General features: G+C 49.8%; 1 protein-coding gene across 1 annotated transcript in view; it reads right to left on the bottom strand.

Moving 5' to 3' along the window:
• Nucleotides 1-57: 57 nt before the first annotated feature.
• ATP1A3 (ATPase Na+/K+ transporting subunit alpha 3) overlaps nt 58-20,767 on the bottom strand; it is a 27,941-nt gene continuing 7,231 nt past the window's right edge. Inside the window, exons 2-23 of the mRNA XM_042439628.1 lie at nt 20,150-20,278; nt 19,943-20,002; nt 19,182-19,385; nt 18,457-18,570; nt 17,603-17,737; nt 16,952-17,069; nt 16,116-16,384; nt 15,749-15,947; nt 15,532-15,641; nt 15,045-15,179; nt 12,285-12,477; nt 10,988-11,163; nt 8,834-8,970; nt 8,367-8,517; nt 7,973-8,141; nt 6,823-6,977; nt 5,556-5,679; nt 4,218-4,363; nt 3,223-3,353; nt 2,812-2,913; nt 1,866-1,957; nt 58-1,135 (exon numbers count right to left, since the gene is read on the bottom strand). Of these exons, the coding sequence (XP_042295562.1) occupies nt 1,107-1,135; nt 1,866-1,957; nt 2,812-2,913; nt 3,223-3,353; nt 4,218-4,363; nt 5,556-5,679; nt 6,823-6,977; nt 7,973-8,141; nt 8,367-8,517; nt 8,834-8,970; nt 10,988-11,163; nt 12,285-12,477; nt 15,045-15,179; nt 15,532-15,641; nt 15,749-15,947; nt 16,116-16,384; nt 16,952-17,069; nt 17,603-17,737; nt 18,457-18,570; nt 19,182-19,385; nt 19,943-20,002; nt 20,150-20,278 (3,078 nt within the window). The 3' untranslated portion in view covers nt 58-1,106. The remainder of the gene's footprint in view (nt 1,136-1,865; nt 1,958-2,811; nt 2,914-3,222; nt 3,354-4,217; nt 4,364-5,555; nt 5,680-6,822; nt 6,978-7,972; nt 8,142-8,366; nt 8,518-8,833; nt 8,971-10,987; nt 11,164-12,284; nt 12,478-15,044; nt 15,180-15,531; nt 15,642-15,748; nt 15,948-16,115; nt 16,385-16,951; nt 17,070-17,602; nt 17,738-18,456; nt 18,571-19,181; nt 19,386-19,942; nt 20,003-20,149; nt 20,279-20,767) is intronic.

The following is a 20,767-nucleotide window of genomic DNA, read 5'->3' on the forward strand; positions in this document are numbered from 1 at the left end:
GGAGATTCTTCTGGAACAGAAGGTCACACAACGGACTGAGCGCGCACACACCACACACACACACAACCCTCATACACGCACTCTCACAAACACGAGGGAGGCATTGTAAGAACAACTGTCTTGCGTCCTATGAAACTCTGCACATGCACGGAGACCGAACCCTGGGTTCATCAACATCTAGCAGGAATCAGAAGCCGGGAGGCTGAATGGAGAGGGGCAGAAATTGGGGGAATATAGAATTCTGATGATTTAAGAATAAAAAAATTGGGTGTGGTCCCTCCCACCCCCCCGAACCCCAAATTCTCCATCTTTGTGCTCAAGCGCTGAGCACCCCAGAGGTCTATTGAAGCCGGGGAGGATTTTGCTGGGCTGTGGGGTCGACTCATGCCTGCCCTCTCTGCCGAACATGTGTGCGCACACACAGACCCACACCAATATTCCCCATAGGAGGACAAGGGGAGGAAAGGGGGTGGATGGGGAATGACGGGGTGCCTCCTTGACCCCCAATTGGGTGCCCAAAGGCTAATCATGACGGCTAACCAGAAATCTGGGGTGGGACCCCCAACCTCCCCCCTCCCTCCCCCCAAACCCTGCCCTGTTTGGCTCACATAATCCGAGGCATTTTTTGGGGGTGCAGATGGTCCCCGGGTTCAAATCCAGCTACGGAAGGGAATTTAAAGCTGGCGAGGAGGGAGAGAAAAGGGGTGCCTTTTGCAGAGGTAAGTAGATATTTTGCCCCCTTTGTTTCTCCCGTTTTTCTCTGGCACCCACTGCCCCACAAGCTGCTCCTAAAAACAATAGGGAGAGTATGGAAGATGGGTTTTTGGGACGGGGAACAATGAGGGGGTGCCCCTTGACCCCCAAAACGGAGGAGACAGGTTGCCCTATCTCTGCCAGCGTTGGGGAGCAAGGGGAGAAAGGGGGCCGGGGTGGGAGAGTTGGGCGTCTTGGTTTTGTTGTTTCAATCTTGGTGCGTACGATCCCAGCGTTTCCTCTCTCTCTCTTTCTCTCGTAATTGGAAGGAATGGGGGAAAGAGGCAGATTTTGGGAAGGGGGAGAGAACCCCCTCCCGGTGGGGGAGACAGCCAGAGGAGGAGGGCAAGGGCTCAGTAGTAGGTTTCCTTCTCCACCCATCCTGCAAGAGAAGGAGACAAAGGGTTCAGGATTGGGGCCACAGGACCCCCGCCACTCTCCCATCCCTTCCAGCCCCCCTTTCTCTGCCCTTCGTCCCCAAATAGGATCCCACTGGCAATCCCAACCGAAGGAGACCCATTGGCTTGATTGCATTTACGTAAATTCAACAATTGAGCAATGGGTCTATTTTAGGCTGCATCCACATTGGAGGAATGGTTTGGCATCCCTTTAACTCTTTTCTGGCTCAAGGCTATGGAATTCTGGGAGTTGGAGTATGTTTTGGGGTCCAGAGTGGAGCTGTGCTGTGCTCCACTCTGGACCCCACAACAAACTCCAACTCCCAGAATTCCATAGCCTTGAACCAGGATGCTGAAAAGCGGGGCCAAACTGGGTTATTTCTCCAATGTGGGTGCAGCCCTAGTTCTCTCCAAAGGCAACCAGACAAGTATAGAGTCAGGATTCCACTCTCTCGCTTCTTTTCCTGTGGAATGCTGGGATTGGTAGTTTAGGGAAGGGCATCTGGAATGGTACTCCAGATGTTCTGGATTTCACAACTCTTGGCCAAGTTGGCTAGGGCTTCTTTCTGGGAGCCAAAGTCCAAAACACTGGAGGACCAGAGTTTGGGCATTGCTGGGTTTGGGGCTACGCTGCAGCCCTGCACCCCCAGTTTTGTGCGTACCGTCCAGCCCCCTCGGCCCCTTCTCTGCCCCCATTTCCCCGGTGCCTCTCACCTCCTGGGTTGCGGCGCAGGATCAGCTTACGGATCTCATCATACACAAAAATGAGGAAACTGTAGGGGAAGGCGCAGAACCACCAGCTTGGCCTAAGGAAAGGACAGAAAGGGAGGCATTGAGCCCAAAACATTTAGGACAGGTCTATCAGGGAGAAGCCATTGGACCCAGCCGCCTTCCAATAAATGTAGGACGGTCGGGTGGAGGACAGATTGCTTTCTACTGATGAGAAAGAATATTCTGGCTCAATGTTAGGAATCGAGGTGCTAGATCTCAAGGCCTGGCCCTAAATCTCCACTTTTTTGTGGGTCAACTCCAGGCAAAATGCAAGAGTCCTGTAGCTTTTAAGGTTCATAATGTTATACTGTTTTTGTTTGATGGTTTTAATTGTCTTAAAACTTTTATTGCAAAGACTTTGCATAAAAATGAAGTAAATATAAAGAGTCCAGTTTTGGGGAGCTGAGCTCCAGGCGAGAGAAGAGGGCTGTCTGCCAGTCTCCATCTCACCTGGAAGAGCAACGGAGGGATACAGTCTGCCCTGTTCCATGGGTTTGTTTTGCAAAGACTCTGTGCATTTGCTTAGTTGGCTTCCTTAGTTTGTAACTGAGGACTGAGGGGGAAAGCGGGTGGAAGAGAGAGATACCTGGACATTTTCAAAGCAGTTGAACAAGTGGAAGACAGAGGACTAGCCAGGACTGTCCCTGCCAAATTGGGAAAGTTGGAAGTATGAAGGGGGTGGCCAAGAAACTCAAGAGAAACAGCCAGAAAGCAACCCAAATCTTTAATCGAGGGGGGCGACTGCAGGGTCTGCAATTCAGGGGGGCTTTCATTCATTCTTGAGATGTAGGACCCCTGGGCTTCACTTTCCCCACCTGGAGTGCAACTGCTTCCAGCCGTGGGGTTTGAAGACGGTTAGGGTTAGGGTCAGGCTTTGCCCCATACTCACTTCAAGGGGTACATTCTCAGGGCCACATCCATCCCAGGACAGTAGGAGAGGAAGGCAGCCAAGGCAGTTTCTTCAAAGAGGCCAAAGATAAGGATCTTGTTTCTGGAGAAAGAGAGAACAACAAAGTGTGAGTCCTGCTCACTCAAAGAGACCTCCATTTCTCCACTCGCAATGCATTGTCCCCATAGAGAGTGGGATTTCAAGGGCACCCCTTGATTCTTCTATATAGGGATTCTTGGCTGGGGATTATAGGAGGTCCAAAATATGCAGAGGCACCCCAAGCCCAAACCTCCTTCTCAAGGGTCCCAGGCGCAACCCTCCGCTTTGTCCACATTTCTTACAGCTTCCCTCCAAAGGCCATTCCCTGGCGCACCAAACGCTGGAGGAAAAGGAAGAGTGAGGAGGGCTCACCTCATGCCTTGCTGGAAGACTGAATTCCTTCTGGTTTTGCAGATGATCAGGTCGGCCCATTGCACCACGACGATGCTGACAAAGAAGGCCGTGTGGCAGGTGAACTCCACCACTTTGCGCTGCTCATAGGTCTGGGAAGGCAAGGGCAACGTGGGAAAACAGGACCAGTGCAACTGGCCAGAAACATGGCAGTGCAGCCACACAAGGCAACCTAAGGCCCCATTGAGCACTGTTTAAAAACGGCTTTCTTATCATATTTATTTGTATGTTCTAAATGCTGCTTAGTGTTTTTGACAGTTTAATTCCATTTTTAACGGTGATCTTTTGTGTTGTTGTTGTTGTTGTTATACTACTAACCATCGCTATATAGGCTGAGTCTCCCTCATCCAGAATTCCAAAATCCTCCAAAAACCAACATCTTTTGATTTCTGATGATTTAATGTACACAAACTTTGTTTCGTGAACAAACTTATTAAAAGCACTGCCTATAAAATTAAACTTCAGGCTATCCTTATGTACATATATGCAAACAGAAGTATTCCAAACTCTGGAAGAAATCATCCGAAACCCAAAGCACTTCTGGTCCCAAGTATGGCCAACAGGATTCAATGTTGAATGTTTTAAGAAAGTATTTACAGATGCACCCTAGGTGCCCCCCCCCCTCATTTCTGGAGTCTTACTGGATCCAGTGAGGCTTAGCAGCACTAAATACAAGGCAATAATCCTATAAACTCTTCTCAGGCCGATACGATGGGGCTGGCATTTGTTCTTCCCTAACTGGCCAGGGGTGACCCCATGTTTGCATCCAATGGCTGCAACACTTCCCCTGTTTTTCCTGTAAATCATAGCCCAGCACTAGTCCAGAGACCACCATTTTGAGTCGTGCGACTATAAAGCACAATCCCTGCAGTAACAGCAAACGTCTGTTTACAGTAATTTTGCCAAATGGTCAACCGCAACATGGATAAAACCAAGGCGGCCTCCTGACCACTTACCCATTGCTGCCCATAGGAATCTTCCAAATCGTTGACTGTCCGGTCGTCCCAGTTAAGGCGGATGCCCACCAGAACGGAGGGCAGGAACCCATTCTCGGCCAAGATCACAAAGTAGGAGAAGAAACCCCCCAGCGCCTGAATCATTCCTGCAAAAGGATTGGGAAGCCAGGAAGTCCATCTTGACCACACAAGCCCCAGCTCCTCTCCTGTCTCCCCGTCAGCCATTTTAAAACATGGCAGGTCCTCTGTTGGTCCCATTCTGAACCCATGTGTTTGCACTGCAGATATGGCTACCCAAAACTATGGGTTCCTCTGCGTACCATCTCTGGCATGCAAGCGCCACAGCAGTAGTGGTATCTATTGGCTCTCATGTTAATGGAACCCTCCAAGGCACTGAACCCTGTCTTGCAAAATGAATGAATTAATTAATGTTCAGAAGGAAGCAGAGAATCCTATTTGACAGTGTGCCATACTTCCCCCAGGTGACCAGATGAGCAGCCATGTGCAAAACTGTATATTTATGGCCACAGAACCATGGAAGAGGGGACCGGCCACAGAATTAAGTGCGCCGAGTGATTAGCTGCTGCTTGGAAAAGGCAGAGAGATTAATCCAATCAAGGACAAAAGAGCTTAGGCAAAGACAAGTCAGATGCATTTGGCTGACTTTCTTTCCCATTTCCAACTTTGGAGGACAAATCAGATTCAGAAATTGCATCCGAACGCAGAGGAAACTGTCTCTTACAAGGTGAGGCTGCTTGTCCCTTTGTGTCACTGCTGCTGTCCCTCCCGAATGGCAGACTCTCCATTGTCTCAAGGAGAGATCAGGTATAACCTTGACCCCAGAAGGATACCATAAAATATGGGAGTGATTTAATAAAATGATTGAAAGCAGGAGTTCATAGAAAGCAGCTGATGTTTTGGCTTCTCTGCTTTTCTCAGTGATGTGTGTTGGAATGAATACCATTCGTTCATTCATGTATCTATTCTGGGCTAATAATGGACTAAATCCAGCACAAGGGCAGAGAAGTCTACTCCTAAATCCCTTAAAGGCTGGGAAACTTGGATACAGAATAATTACAAATAACCAGAAATGTACAATTTCTTGGTGAAATATCAGACTTAAGACATCTGGGTGCCAGGCAGAGTTTTGGCAGACTCCACATTGGCTTTGTGAACGTCACTCTTCCAGGGCTAAATCCCACTCTGGAGACCCTTGGACCACGGAGAGGCACAGGGCTTGGGAGACCTCCGCTGGACCGCGTCCCGTGGCCTTTCCCCACATCGGTGCATGCCCAGTGGCCACTTTGCCCACAGCCCCCTTGTGCCCCCAAAGCTCACCGATCTGCCCGTAGGCCATGCTGATCAGGCGCTCGTTGACCAGCTTGTCGGTCCGGGGGTTTCGGGGCTGGCGCTTCATGATGTCGCTCTCAGCCGCTTCGTAGGCCAAGGAGATGGCCGGCACCTGCAGGCAAAGTCAAGGCTGGGCTTAGTAGGGTTGCCAAGTGCCTGGGTGGGACATGTCCTTTTCCAAAAAGAAATGTTTAAATATTCAAATACAAACATATTCAGCATATATGTATACAGACAGCATGGAGAAAGAGAGAGAAAAGGGACAGATCCAGGTGCAAATATAGACAGACCAAACTCAGGCTTATCAGACGTTAGCCCTATCAAGAGATGAGGTGCCTTACTGAACCAGACAATAATAAGTGGAGGCTCATGGGGAAAGAGAAAGACTTCTCTTCAGGTGGACAGACTCCATCAAAGAAGCCATGGCTAATGTCCAGAGCTTACAAGACCTCAGCAGTGAATGGCCAGAGGGCCCTTGGAGGTCTCTCATTCAGAGGCTCACCATAAGTGCCCTTCTCTTGTTAGATGCCTCCAAACAGACTCCAGTTTATGGTGACCTTATCTCAGGGATTTCTTGGCCAGATTTCTTTAGAGGAGGTTTGCCTTTGCCTGCCTCTGAGGCTGAGAAAATGTGACTTGCCCAAGGTCGCCTGGGAGTTCCAATGTCTGAGTGGAGATTCGAACTCTGGTCTCACAACTCCTAGTCCAGCATTCAAACAGTTATTTCTGAGCTGTTGTTTGTTATTGTTGTTCACCTGCAGGTGAATTCCAGAAACCAAATTCTACAGTTAAGATATGGGAATCGAGAGGTCATTTTACTAGATATTGTTGTAGTGCAAGCCGCATCTCTGGCCAGCATAGCTAATGGTGAGGAATGCTGGGAGTTGTAGTCCAAAAGCCTCTGGGCCTGAAACCTATTGGTTTGTTCCAAGTAGAGCAGAGACACTGAATTTAATGTTGAATGGTGAGTCATAACCTTGTGCAAATCCTACTGACTGAATGGGTCTACTTTGGTGGGACTACAAATAGGACCCAGGCCCTGGGAGTCTGTATGATTCCCACCCGTGTCATTCTTAGCCATTCAGTCAACCCACTGAACCAATGGGATTTATGGGAGTGTTGACTTTCCATTCAACGGATTGACTCTAGATGGTAGGAACCGATAATGTAATGCAATCCAGGGATGGCGCAGGGCAGAGCCCTTCTCGTAAAACAGTTTGCAGGGTTGCCAAGTGGGGGGCTGGAGGGGACTCACCATGTCGGTGCCCAAGTCGATGCAGAGGATGGTGATGGTCCCCAGGGGCAGAGGGATGTTGGCCATGATGAAGAGCAAGAAGGGGGTGATTTCGGGGATGTTGCTGGTCAAGGTGTAGGCGATGGACTTCTTCAGGTTGTCGAAGATCAGGCGGCCTAGTGGGAGGGAGACACATGGGCATGAGGGGGGGCACGGCTGGGGCAGGGAAAGCAGGGGCCCCAAAAGTCAGAGCTAGATGGACCAAAGGGAGGTGTGCTCCCATTTGCCAGTCCAAGGCGTCTCCCTTCCTTTATGGAGACAAAAGCACCCCTTTCCTAGGAAGCTGGGAAAAATTACTTTGGGGGACTCCAGCTTCCATCATCTGACCACTAGTCCTGTTGCCAAAGGAATTTGAGCCACTGGTAGTTCAAAAAAAGTAACTTGCCTAAGCTGTCTTTCCTTGGGCACTACAATTTCCAGAATCCCCAGCTAACACAGCCATGGTAACACTTGCTGCTAAATTCTGAAAGTTATTCTCCAAAGAATTAATCTTCCTAAGGTCTCCCTTTCCCTGAGGACTGCAACACCCAAAATCCCCCAATTACCATGACTAGGGGTTATGCTAGCAAGGGGATTTGGGGTGTTGCCATCCCAAAAAAGGAACTTCCCTGAGCTCTCCCCTCCAGGAGAGGCAGTTGATCTTTCCAGTCCATTACATTTTGTACAATGTCTTCCTGTTCTTTGAAGATCCAAAAAATGCTTTTTCCCCCCTGTGTGTATGGCTATAGGCCTGGGATGATGGGAGTTGTAATCCAATACACCTGGAAGATAACTAAGCTGAAGAAGGATACTTTTACACTGAGGTGAGAATCTTGCAGCCATAAAGAGCTGTTCGGATTACAGCTCTCAGCATTCCCAGTAAGCATAAGCAATGACAAGGGATGCTGTGATCTGCAATCTAATGAAATCTGGAGAGCTGCAGGGTTGCCAAGGCTGCTTTATATAATGGGTAACCTGTTGTAAAGGAACAGGTCATACTGGATGCCCCATGGGATTCTGGGCTCTTTTCCTCCAGAGGTGAGGTTCGAACCCTGACCCCCAAGTGGGATTCCGGTCCGAGTCTTCTCCTGCCTCCCCACATCCAAACCCTTGCGCACCCCACATTGCTCACCCTCTTCCACTCCAGTGACAATGGAGGCAAAATTGTCGTCCAGGAGGATCATGTCGGCCGCTTGCTTGGAGACGTCTGAGCCGGCGATGCCCATGGCCACCCCGATGTCTGCCTTCTTCAGGGCGGGTGAGTCGTTCACTCCGTCGCCTGTCACAGCCACAATGGCCCCCTGGGAAAAGGCAGGGAAAAGGCCACCCCACTTTCCAGCTGCTCTCTCCTCCTCCCACATTCCCCCTTCATCCTCAGATTACTTCAGTTGCAAAATTGTGGGTTTTTCCCTCATAATGTTTGCCATCTTGACCACATGTGACCCAGCTGTCATCTGTGAAATGTCAGGAACATGGGGCTGCAGAGACATTACAGGGCACATTTGGGGTTCCTTCGAAGGTCCTACCTGTCTCTGGCAGCCTTCCACAATGATGAGCTTCTGCTGCGGAGAGGTCCGGGCGAAGACAATTTCAGTGTGGTTCTGCAAAATCTCATCAATCTGCTCTGCGCTCATGTCTTTCAGGTCCGTGCCGTGGATCACACAGGCTTTGGCATCCCTGGGTGGGTGGAAGATGGCAGTTGCGGTAGGGATGCGGCAGAAGGCATGCACAGCCCTCCATGCCACAGGCAAGAGGAGACTCACCAGCACCAATGGGGAATCTAAATAAATGCACAGAGATCCCAAAGAGGAGCCAGTGTAGTGCAGGGGTTTGAGCCCTGGTCTAGGGGTGTATATACATTGTAGAAGTAATGCAGTTTGACACCATTTCAAGTGCTGTGGCCTTCCTCTGACCCTTCCAGAATCGACCGACCGACCGACTGACCGACCTTCCTTCTCTCCTTAGTCCCATACATCCATACTTCCAACCTCACCTGGGGTTAACCTGGCTGACGGGGATGTTCAGTCGTGCGGCTATGTCTTCCACAGTCTCATTGCCCTCGGAGATAATTCCCACACCTTTGGCGATGGCCTTGGCTGTGATGGGATGGTCACCGGTCACCATGATCACCTGGTTGGGAACAAGGGAGAAGGGAGAGGGTGACCAACGGGGTCCCATTAAAATCTAAGGAGACTGTCCAGCAATTTGCAACATCCTTCCAGGCCCAGAGCAACCCAACCCAACCCTCCATCCTAAGAGCCACAGCTGCCATTCTCCTTTGGTCCTTGAGATGCTGCTCGAGATATTACTTTTTGCAAACTATGAAGGTATAAGGGACTCTGGGTCAGAAGATGGCATAAGGTATTTCATAGGGCTAAGAACTGTTCAGTCTTTGCAGATGTTTTTGCATTGCAACTCCCAGCAGACAGGTGTAAGGAATGCTGGGAGCCATAGTGTCTGGAGAGCTACACAATTCCTACCCTTGGAACTAAAGGATCAACCGATAGACCTCTGGCGAATTTTCTGACTTCCAATTATGCCGCAACAGAATAAGACAACGACCTTTCCACCTTGAAATGCTTGGAGTTAACTAGGAATGGACTTTTCTGCAACCGGGCTGCAAGTTTGCTTCAGTACTGAGTATTGGAAACAAACCCCTAAGCGCATCATTTGCCCAAAGACACTCTCATTCTTCATTGCTAGGTCACCACCTTTCGCACCTGGCTCTGGTGGGCAGATTTTCGGATTCTAGTAAAGTACAAAATAATTTCTGGGAACTCTAAAGGATGCTCATTCCAGACCGGCCCGTTTTCTAGGAGGGTCCCAATGGTCACCATGGCCAGAAGACTGCTTTCCCGACACATCTCTTGGGCCTGACGCAGACCCAGTGTGCCGCCGCAGCTGCTCAAGTTGCCATCGGCTCAGGCACTCTTACATCACAGGCCTCCAGCCAATCCACCGAGGAACAAAAGGGGAATTTGCTGATGCTGGACTCTGCAGTCCGTGGAGGGAATTGTTAATGAGAGCAGCGCTGGGAGATATATATATATATATATATGCGTGTGCTGAGGGGCTTTTGAAGGTCCCAGCAGTTGCAGGCCACCTGAGCAATTCCAGAACCTTCCAGGAGAAAGAGACCCAAAACAGGTGTTGTTTCTCCTCTAAGGCTGGACTTCCTCTCCCCAGAGAGAAATGCAGCCAAGGAGGGAGCAAGAGAGCGCCAAACAGCTGCAGCCTCCCAGAATAGATGACTGCTCCGCACCGAGCGACGGAGAGCTTCACGGCCGAGAACAAATCATTCCTCCAGTTTTCTGCTCTCTGGACAGCGGCACCAAGCATTTTGGTCCCTTCCTGACCTCTATTAGTCCTTTGGGAAGTTGTTTTCAGAATTAGTTTGCACATTAATGTAGGCGCATTTTCTGAGCAGAAACATGTTTCCTATTCAGGGAAGACTGTTCAAGCACATATCACACCATTTCCTCTACAGGAAACAGTATAGCTATAGATATAGATGTAGATATATAAAGCCAAAAGGGTGTTTTCTCCGTACAAAAACCACATGATACAGCCAAGAGAAACTTGCTGAAGTGTGAAGGAAGTTGCCATCTGCCTTGTAGCTGTTTGTGTCTTTTCCGGTAGAGAACCCCAGAAAAACCCTTTCTTGATTCAGGGTGCATTTATGCTCCAGAAATAATGCGGTTTGACACCAGTGTAAGCGCTGTAGCTCCATTCCATGGAATTGTGGGATTTGTAGTTTTTGTAGTTTGGCCTTCTCTGCAAAAGCATGCTGGTGCCCCCCCTGAACTATAAATCCCAGGATTCTGTAGGAAGGAGCCGCGGCTGTGGATGTGTGTCAGACTGCATTATTTCTGCAGTGTAGATGCACCTTTAGAAACATGGTCATCCCAAAGTCCATGGTCATCCCAAAGTCAACATGCTCTAGGGGTACTTCAGTTCAGCCCTGGGAAAAGTTACTTTTTTGGCTATAGCAGCAAAAATGCACTAATTGAGAGAGAGAGAGAGAGAGAGAGAGAGAGATGCAATCTGGGAAATGACAACAGATCTAATTTGGAAAAAACAATGTTTCCCCAGCGGTGGCTGCTAGAGCCCTTGAAGCCCAATGTCTGAGGAGGGGAGGGGGCTTTACCTTGATGCCGGCACTTCGGCATTTGCCCACGGCATCAGGGACGGCCGCTCTGGGGGGGTCGATCATGGACATGAGCCCCACGAAGCAGAGATTGTCGGTGCAAAAGTTGACATCGTCACAGTCGAAGGCAAAGCCTTTGGGGTACTGCTCCTCCGGCATGAAGTAGTGGCAGAAACCTACCAGGGCAGAAGGACATCTTTAAAAACAACAACAACAACTTGGGGCTTGTCCCCGTGGAACCTATCTTGATAATCCAAAAGTTTTTGTTTGTTCATTTGTGTCTTTGAGCCTTAAAAGGGCCAAACAGAAAGGGTCATATGTGGCCCGAGGGCCACAGTTTCCCGACCTCCCTGTTGAGAGCTTGAAGCCACATTTGTCCAAGAGAGAAAACAACCAGGAACCTCTTAGTCACTCAGATCTGGACACTGAGATCTGGGATGGGGCCAAAGCAAAGGGCTTGCTGCTTCACCTTCTAGAAAAGGTTGTTGCTATTGTGTGTCTTCAAGTCTTTTCTGCCTTATGGCAACACTAAGGTGCAGGACTTGCCTAAGGTCACCCAGTGGGTCTCCATGCCTCATTGGGGATTTCAACCCTGATCTCCAGAGTCATAGTCCAATGCTCAAACCACTGCACCACCATTTCTGCCTCTAGAAAATTTACTATTGGTCTTCCAGAGAAGTCCTCTGGCTCTCAAATTGTCATCCTAAATTTGCAAGTGGTTTTAAAGGAGATATTTAGGATGCTGAACTTTATTCCCAAAAGAGAATATTCTCTTCCTTTAAAGCAATGGTTCCCAAACCTTGGTCCTGCAGGTGCTTTGGATATCAGTATTCCCAGCATTCCTGACAGTTGTCCAAGCTGGCGGGGGCTTCTGGGAGCTGAAGTCCAAAACACCTGGAGGACTTAGGTTTGGGAATCACTGCAATAAAGGATAGCAAAGGCAGCAAGCTGGTCTTTGCAGGGGTCTAATTCTCTGCTCCCTTCCCAACTCAATTGGGAAGTGAGGGGTGTGTGAATGGTATCAGGTGAGACCTCAGAGAAGGGTGTCACTCATTGTGGGTCCCTAAGGAAATGAGTGGTAGTGGCATCAGGAATGTGGAGGACTCAGGTCTACACACACACACACACACACTACTGCCACTCATCTCTTTGGAGACCCACACAGGAAATGAACGGCAGCAACGGTGATGGGGACATGGAGGCCTGAGTTCTGCTACTCTGCACCAAGTGTAAAGCATGCCCAGTGCCCCACTGTCCCAGCTTCCACCAGGGAACTGGCTCCCCCTCCGATCCGTACCCAGGACCCGCTCTCCAAGTCCCCCCAGCTCCAGGTAGGCGTTCTGGAAAGCCTCTTTCAGTTCCTCGTCCAGCGGCTGCTCTTTGCCTTGGAAGAGGATGGTGGAGCACCGGTCCAGGATGCGCTCAGGGGCCCCCTTCATCACCAGAAGGTAGCGGTTGTCGTTGGGGTCTTCCGTCTCGTGGATCGAGAGCTGGGACACAGAGAGAGAGAGAGAGAGAGAGGGAAGGGGAAAGAGACTCAGGGCTTCGGCTAAACTCATCCAAGAACCCCCCCCCCCCCCAACCAACTTTCCTCCACAATAGGACTATGGTTCAAGGCAGTGGTTGTCAAACTCTGGTCTCCCAGGTGCCTTGGACCTCAGCTCCTAGAATCCCAAACTCTGCTCTGGGACCCACAGCAACAAACTCCAACTCCCAGAATGCCATAGCCTTGAGCCAGGGCAGTTAAAGCAGTGCCAAACCAGGTTATTTCTCCAGTGTGGATGCTGCCCCAGTTTTCTACATGTGATGAAGTATTGGGGCTTTTAACATAGGGGAAGAGGGGACCCCCACATCTGCTGCCCAAAGTGGGGCAGCCTAGGATGCCACCATCTGCATCCCCCCCAAATTGTGTGCAAGGAAGTCCATTAGCAGGAGCACTCACAGCGAGGCATGCTCTCCTGAACAGAGGCAGGCAGGCTGGGGGTTGCATTGCAAAATGTAAAAATCTTACAGATCAGCCCCCTGAACTGGGACACTGTGAGCCACTTCTGAGGATGTAAATGCGGCTCATGAATATTTAAGTCTCTGGGCATTTCATGCACACAAGCTCCTTTTTTAAAAATGCTTTTCAGTCTGTTTGATCTCTCATTTTTATTTTTTGGTTATATTTGGCTCTTTTGACAACTTATGTCTCAAGTGAACTGGATGAAACAGCTGCAAACGAAGCCCCTGGCAGGCATCATGGCCACCCTTATGCAGTCTCTCATTTGGATTACAACTCCCAGAATCCCTAGGAACCTGCCTGGAGGATTTGGGGAATTGTTGTGCAAAGTGCTTCTCTTCCCTGTTCTCTGGTGTAGTGCTCAATTCCTATGGACAAGACATCCAAAGATATATATATATCCTCATCCTCCTGCACCAAAATCAGATTGAAGAGCTGCTCAGCTGCTCAGCTTCTGAAAGCGGAATGGCAGGCTGCCATTTTGTCCTTTGCCTCAGGCAGCAAAAGCTCTTGTGCCAAGCCTGGGACAATGCCAGGGCAAAGCTGGGTGGAAAACACTCACATAAACCAACCCCACACAACTGAGACGGGCACGAACCCATCCCAAGGGGGGCTCCCAGCCACCCCCAACCCACCCCCCATAAGTCCCTGGAGGGAGTCCTTCCCAAAGTCCATCATTCCAGGCCACTGACCGCAGGGAATCCTCTCTAATCCCCACCAGCTGTCAGCCAGGGAGTCGGGATTAAGGCTGATGGGCCTGAGATTGTGGGGCTGCGTTGGGACCACTGACTCACTTCTCCCCATGGGAATGAGGGAACGGAGGGGGCAGGATCCACCCCCCAAAAAAGCCAGGTTCCCAGGCCACGCTCTCAAAAATCTTGGCCATGAGTGTGGATTGCTCTCTTCAAGTTAACTCTGATTTATGGCAACCCACTCCTAGGGGTTTCCTGCCAGATGTCTTCAGAGGTTTGCCACCATTGCCTGCCTCTGGGGCTGAGAGAGTGGGCCTTGTCCATATGGTGACTTTCCATGGCTGAGCACAGATTCGAACCCAAGTCTCTCAAAGTCCTAACACTCAAAACATGGTGGATCATGCATGTGAATTCTCACTCTGCAAAGCTGGAAGGAAAGCATGTGTCATTCAGACCTGACACAGCCCTAAATGTTATAGGGCACATTAACAGGAGAGGAAAAAAAACACACAAGGCATGTTTAATGCAACACAGCCATGGGTTCAGGCAAGGTAAAGGGAAGTAGGTTGGAATAGAGAAAGCCAATTAATGCCAGACTCTCTTAAAACCTGGTCTGTGGAAATGACACAAAACAGACCTCTGCTCAATTCCAGACTTCTTGGCCTAATGCTGGACAGGGCCTGGGAAAATTACTTGTTTGGACTACAACTCCCAGAATCCTTCAGCTAGGACACTTTTGCTCACAAAAGCCAGCAGCTCTGCCATGAAGGGAACGTGGTAGTTATTAAGAGGCGAGTTAAAAATCTGGATATCATCATCATCATCATCACCATCATCTCTTCGGTGGCCTGCACTCCAGAGGTGGACAATGAAATGAGTTTAAGACACTGCAGAAGAGCAAAAGTGAACATTAATGGTTCAATGTGAATGGTTAAAGTGGTGGTGATGATGATGGATAATACTGATAGGGAAACCTGTGAAAAGCATATCAGATGGCCCCAGAGAATGTGAGCAAACTCTAGAAGAACTTCAGTGCCGTTTGCTACTTGGTGTTGCTATTACGTGACGTTATTACCTTAGCAGGTCTTTTAAAGAAGGTTTGCAGAATGTGAGCAACCCTAAAGAAGGAGTTTGCTACCTGGTGTGGATACTACATGACGTTATCTGGCATTACGTTAGCAGGTCTTAAGGTGAGCAACCCTAAGGTCTTCAGAGGAAATTGGCAATGGTGCCGCTTTCCACCTTTGGCGCAGTACGGATTCTTTCCAGGGTAAGGATGCAACGCCTGCTGCTCTCTGCTTTGCATCAGCTTGGCATCTCCATTTGGGGGGAAAGGACAGGGCGGGCCCCAAACCTTCCCTACCTGATATTTGTTGGTGGAGTTGAAGGGGATCTCAGCCACTTTCTTGTTCTTTTCCCTCATCAGCTTGACTGATCCAGAGGAGAGCTCAATGCATTTCAACAGGGCTGACTCAGAGGCGTCTCCGGCTACATCGCGCTGCGTCAGACAAGAGAGGGAAGGGGGGCTTCAGAGGTGGTCAGGGCCACTCAGACCTTTCAGAAACGCTCTCTTCCTCTGCCACATTCATCTTTGGCTCGGCCATATGTCATGCCAGTTTCACAACCGCCATACCCTCTCCTGTGATATTACCATACACCCCACAGAGTTGTAATCATTGAATCATTTTCAAAGGAGTGGACAGAAAAGAACAGATGGCCCTTCTTGCTCTGTCCCTCCAAGGACATGTTTGGAGACCTTGTTATTTCCTATGGCATGGCCCTCAATCCCCAGAGACGCAACCCATGCCCCCCCGCTGTCCCTCATGTGGGATGGGTTGCCGCTCTCTCACCTTGAGGATGGGGATGTTCTCCTGGCCCCCCTTGAAGACGGCACGGTTGCACAGCCCTGCGATGTGGGACAGGGCCACCCAGGTGGCAGAGCTCTTGTCGAAGGCCGTGCCTGGCAAAGGGAAGGACAGAAAGAAAGGGGTCAAAGCTCAGGTGAAGGGTACCTAAGGCCCCTACTCACAAACACACACAAACACACCTCACACACAAAGCCCTCACCAGACTGGTCCTCTGTAGTATCAGCCTCATGGATCTGGTTGTCGAACCACATGTGGGCGACGGTCATCCGGTTCTGAGTCAGGGTCCCTGTCTTGTCTGAGCAGATGGTTGAGGTGGAACCCAGGGTCTCCACAGCCTCCAAGTTTTTCACCAGGCAGTTCTTGCGCGCCATGCGCTTGGCTGTGAGCGTCAGACACACCTAGCAGGGAGAAGACATGCAATGCAACCGGTCCTGCAAAGATCTTCTAGCAAATGTCTTCACATTTCATGATCTCCCAAGAGGAAATGTACAAGAAGCACTGGCTCCAGGTCCAGCCACAGACCGACCTCCCACACCATCAACTCAGTGTCCAGCCGTGGTACTCACAGTGACAGTGGCCAGGAGCCCCTCTGGGACGTTGGCCACAATGATGCCGATGAGGAAAATGACCGCCTCCAGCCAAGTGTAGCCCAGAATGAGGGAGAGGACGAAGAAGGAGACTCCCAGAAAGACAGCCACGCCAGTGATCAGCTGGATGAAATGCTCGATCTCCCTGGCGATAGGGGTCTTGCCGACCTCCAGGCCAGAGGCCAGTGTGGCAATTCGGCCCATCACAGTGCGGTCCCCAGTGGCAACAACAACTCCTCGCGCGGTGCCTGGGGGAACAGGGAGGGATGGTGGGCTCCACAACCGACTTGACATGGGATTTATACTGGTTTAGTTGCCATGATGGCTAACCCCAAAGAACTGGGACTCGGTGTTCTTCTGCTGCTCAAGATGTCATGGAGTCCCTGGAGTCCCCTATCCCAGTGGTCCTCAAATATTTTGGACTTCCACTCTCCAAATCCATGCCTATTGACTAAAATGAGTGGGGCTTCTGGGAGCTGAAGTCCAACACATTTAGAGGACCAAGTTTGAGATCTCTCCCCTTGTTGGACCTTATGCAGCTTGGACCATTTGGGGCTCTAGAGTACATTGTAATGCTTTCAAAGCTCTCCTCAGGTTCTAGTTGCAAGTAGATGGTGGGCTCTCCTTCTTTGGAGGTCTTTGTTATAAACCTCCAAATCCTGTTATTAAAGCCTTCCTGAGTGATGGCTATCTCACAGGTGTAGATGGCCCCTATGCGTGTATTTCCAGCTTAGCATTCTGTTTTCTGATATCCTAGCCTATATCCTTTCCCAACAGCCATAAACAAGAGGATCCAGGCCACAGTGTGCCCATACCTTCTACGCAATTGGTGGAGAAGAAAGTGATGTTCCTTGTCTCCAGTGGGTTGTCGTGGGTGCAATCCGGGGATCGGGTCTGTGGCTCTGACTCGCCAGTCAAGGAAGAATTGTCCACCTGGGCAACAGAAAATGCCATGCGCTTAGTGAAATCCTTGCATATCTGTTATCTTGATTTCTTTTATTCAAATGGGTGCGCTGCTATTTGAGATTTTCAAATCCTGAAACCCAGGATGGAAACACCAGCAAAGATCTCAGTGTGTACCTTTCAGAATGAATTTAAATGTTCAGTCCTGAATGACAAAGACTTTGCAGATGATAAAATTCCAACAAATCTAAATCGCCTCCCTACAAGGAGCATCCCAGGCATGATATTCAAATATGTGGCTGGCATATCATTTTGCCACAGCTTGGGAAAACTACTGGATATGTACTAGAACACCCAAAATCATGGCCAGTGGCCCTGCTGATGGCAGATTCTGGGAGTCCAAATCCAGTAATGATTCCAAGCACTCCTTTTGACCCTCCAGCTGTTATTCGGTTGGAAATACAGCAAACGGCACCATCGGTGAAGGTTTGAGGTCCTCCAAAACAATGAGATGAGAGAAAGGAATGCCTGTCGGTGGACCTGAGATGCCGAGGGCTTCTCACCTTGCATCCATGGGCTGAGATGATCCTCAGATCTGCTGGGACCCTGTCTCCTCCTTTCACCTCCACCAGATCACCCACAACCACGTCTTCGGCGTTGAGCTGCATCTTCTCGCCTTCCCTGATCACCAACGCTTGCTGCAGGATTAGAGGCAGGATCAGGGAGACAGGCAGACAGGCCCCTTGGGTTCCCAACTAGTGGGCTTCACCTCCAAAAATGCATCGTTTCAGAGCACAGACTCCAAAGAGGAGTAGTTTGCAATCCATATTTCTGCTCATCGCACACACAATAGCACTTGCAATGCTCAAAGGCCCATTGCAACACTGGGGTCCTGTTAGTGAGAATACACCTACGCAACTCTGATTTTTGCACAGGTTTGTCTTGTTTTGGAAAGGATGGTGCACAGCTATACAAAGGGAGGACCAGAAAAAAGGGAAATTGGAGCATCAGAAGTCATGAATGGTTCAAGGACCCCACCATTTAGGGAATGTTTCTCCTTTGCCTCTCCCAGTCATTAAAGGGCCATGGGGATGGACTTACAGATACTTCTGGTTTCTGCGTTGGCATTTTTTTGGCTATTTATGGGGCCCCCTGAGGATCCCAGGAGTAGAAAACTGGCTCCTGGAACCACATGATTGCCAACTTGGTCTAAGTGAAAATGCATTGTGCATAACTGTCCATGTTTTTAGAGCAGATGTGCAAGGAGTGCAGTGACACTTGGATGTGAAAACATGATGCCTAAGGTCTGTTTCTTGCAAATGTCTGAACATCCTCAGGAAGAATGAAACATGGGGAAAGGTGAGCAACCTGTTGGGCTGGCAGCCTTGCTTACACACCCCTTCTGCTTTTTCCCTACCTGGGGCACCATGTTCTTGAAGGACTCCATGATCTTAGAGCTTTTGGCTTCTTGGTAGTAGGAGAAGCAGCCAGTGATGATGACAACAGCAGCCAAGACGATACCGAGATACAGCTGTAAAAAAGGCAGGAGCAGGGAAAAAGGAAGGATCAGAAGCCACGTCCCTTTTGGGGTCTGAATTCAAGCGGATGGAGATGACATTCAAAGCCCTGAATGGCCTGGAGCCATGATGAGCGAGGGAGCGTCTTGCCTTATGTGCTGTGGAACCCTGGTTATGGGACAACCTCCTCTTAGAAGCCCGACTGGTGCCAAACCTGGAGTCATGCCAACGATAAATAAAAACACTAAAAGCCTTTGAAGCCCAGTGGGTTCTATCCAAGTACAGACACCTGCATGCCTTCAAATTGCACTCTTTAATGGCCATAGTCCCATTCTATGGAAATCTGGGATGTGTAGTTCCGCAGGGTATTTAGAAACCCCTACCAAAGAGCTCTAGTACCTCACCAACTGCAAATCCCAGGATTTTGTAGATGTATTTTGTAATAGAAGGATGGATAGTATATAGGGGGATGGAGGGATGGATAGAGGAATAGAAGATAGATAGATAGATAGATAGATAGATAGATAGATAGATAGATAGATAGGCATCTTGCCTTCCCTCTCCTGCCCCCCAGACCCGTAATACCCATCATCCCCACCGTCCCTCCTTCCCCTCCATCACTCACGTTGTCCCCCGCAGGGTCGTCCTCGGTCCCCGCCTGGATGCCGTAGGCCAGGAAGCAAAGGATGGCCCCAATCCACAGGAGGATGGAGAAGCCCCCAAAGAGCTGGCGGCAAAACTTGACCCATTCGGGGGTGGTGGGTGGCGGGGTGAGGGCGTTGGGCCCGTCTCGGGCCAGGATTTCTTGGGCTTTGCTGTGGGTCAGACCCTGAGGAGGAGGCAGAGAAGCGGTCCATGGGGTCTGTGCACTAAGATGGGCAGGACTAAGGCTAGCCCACATCCCTTCCTCTTTCCAGCTCTGGTCTTTAAGCCCATCGCTCAAACCACTACACAACAATGGCTTGTGATCTCAGCAAATGTAATTCTTACGCTCGAGTGTGTGTATTTGGGGTCATTGTGGAAATTGGTATCTCCTTCCTCCTTCTGCAACAACCAAAGCAAACCTAGGAGTCGCTGCATCCTGAGACAGCCGACCCCAACAGCCATTCTGTCATGTATTTCTATTTCTACCTGGGCAAGGTTTTGGTAAGTAAAGCTACTTTTATGTGTTCTACAAAGAAAACTAAGCTGTTTCTTTTCTCTATTAGACCCTGTGAAAGGTAGCCGTGGGACTGGTTGTTGTTCAGCTTCTGCTTTGCCAATCTGATTACTCCGTTTGAGAGATCCAGTACTATCTCACACATTTCCCAAACAAAACCCATTTGCAGCTCTTGAGAAAAGCAAATGTAGCAGCACCCCAGTTTGGGAGAAGGAGCCCCTCTTTACCTGCACACAGTCTGTGTTGTATTTTCGGCACACCTCCTCGATGGACATTTTGTGCTCGGTCTGCAGGAAGGGAAAGGAAACAGAAAAGCAGAAGCCACTTTACAGAGTTATCTCCTCTGTCATCTCCTTCCAGCATCTCCAGCTGCAAAATTAGACGTCCCCCAAATTCCCCCAAACCAACCGTTCCAGCCGTTGCTCTGGACTCACCATCGCCACTTCCTTCTTGAGATCATCGAGATCTCGGACCTTCTGCTGCGCCTTGGTCTTCTTGGGCGAAGAGCTGTCATCGTTCTTGTCTTGCGTGGTTGCCACGCGGTAGCTGTCGGAGCGCCCGTACTGCGGAACGGAGGGGAAACCGCGTTCTGACACCACAATTTCACAGGGGTTGGAAACACTTTGGGGGTTTTCCTTAGGGATGCAGCCCTGGCCATGTTGGCCGGGGGATTCTGGGAGTCCCAGAGAGGCAACTTTTCCAAGTACTGGAATTTCCCAGGACCCAAAAACAACCGCTACTGTCACCCCATCCATCTAAATCCAACCAAAACTGGGAATAAAATGTTGCAGAACTATGGAAACATTGCTTTGCCAAGTTGGACTGTGTAGTAGGCAATGCCTGGGTCAATGTATGTAATAGAGAAAGTACCACAAAGCATTCAGAGACACACATACAAATGCACCGCTGTTCAGCTATCTGGTCACATGAGTATCCCAAAATTCAGGAGGTCTAGGAAGCAAGTGTTCAACAGAAGCCAACTGGTGAGGCTAGCTGGGGATGTTGGGAGCTGCAGTTGGAGAGGGCTGACTGCCATGCCATAAGGGCAGAGA

Source organism: Sceloporus undulatus, chromosome 9 (assembly GCF_019175285.1).
Source record: "Sceloporus undulatus isolate JIND9_A2432 ecotype Alabama chromosome 9, SceUnd_v1.1, whole genome shotgun sequence".
Classification (NCBI taxonomy): domain Eukaryota; kingdom Metazoa; phylum Chordata; class Lepidosauria; order Squamata; family Phrynosomatidae; genus Sceloporus; species Sceloporus undulatus.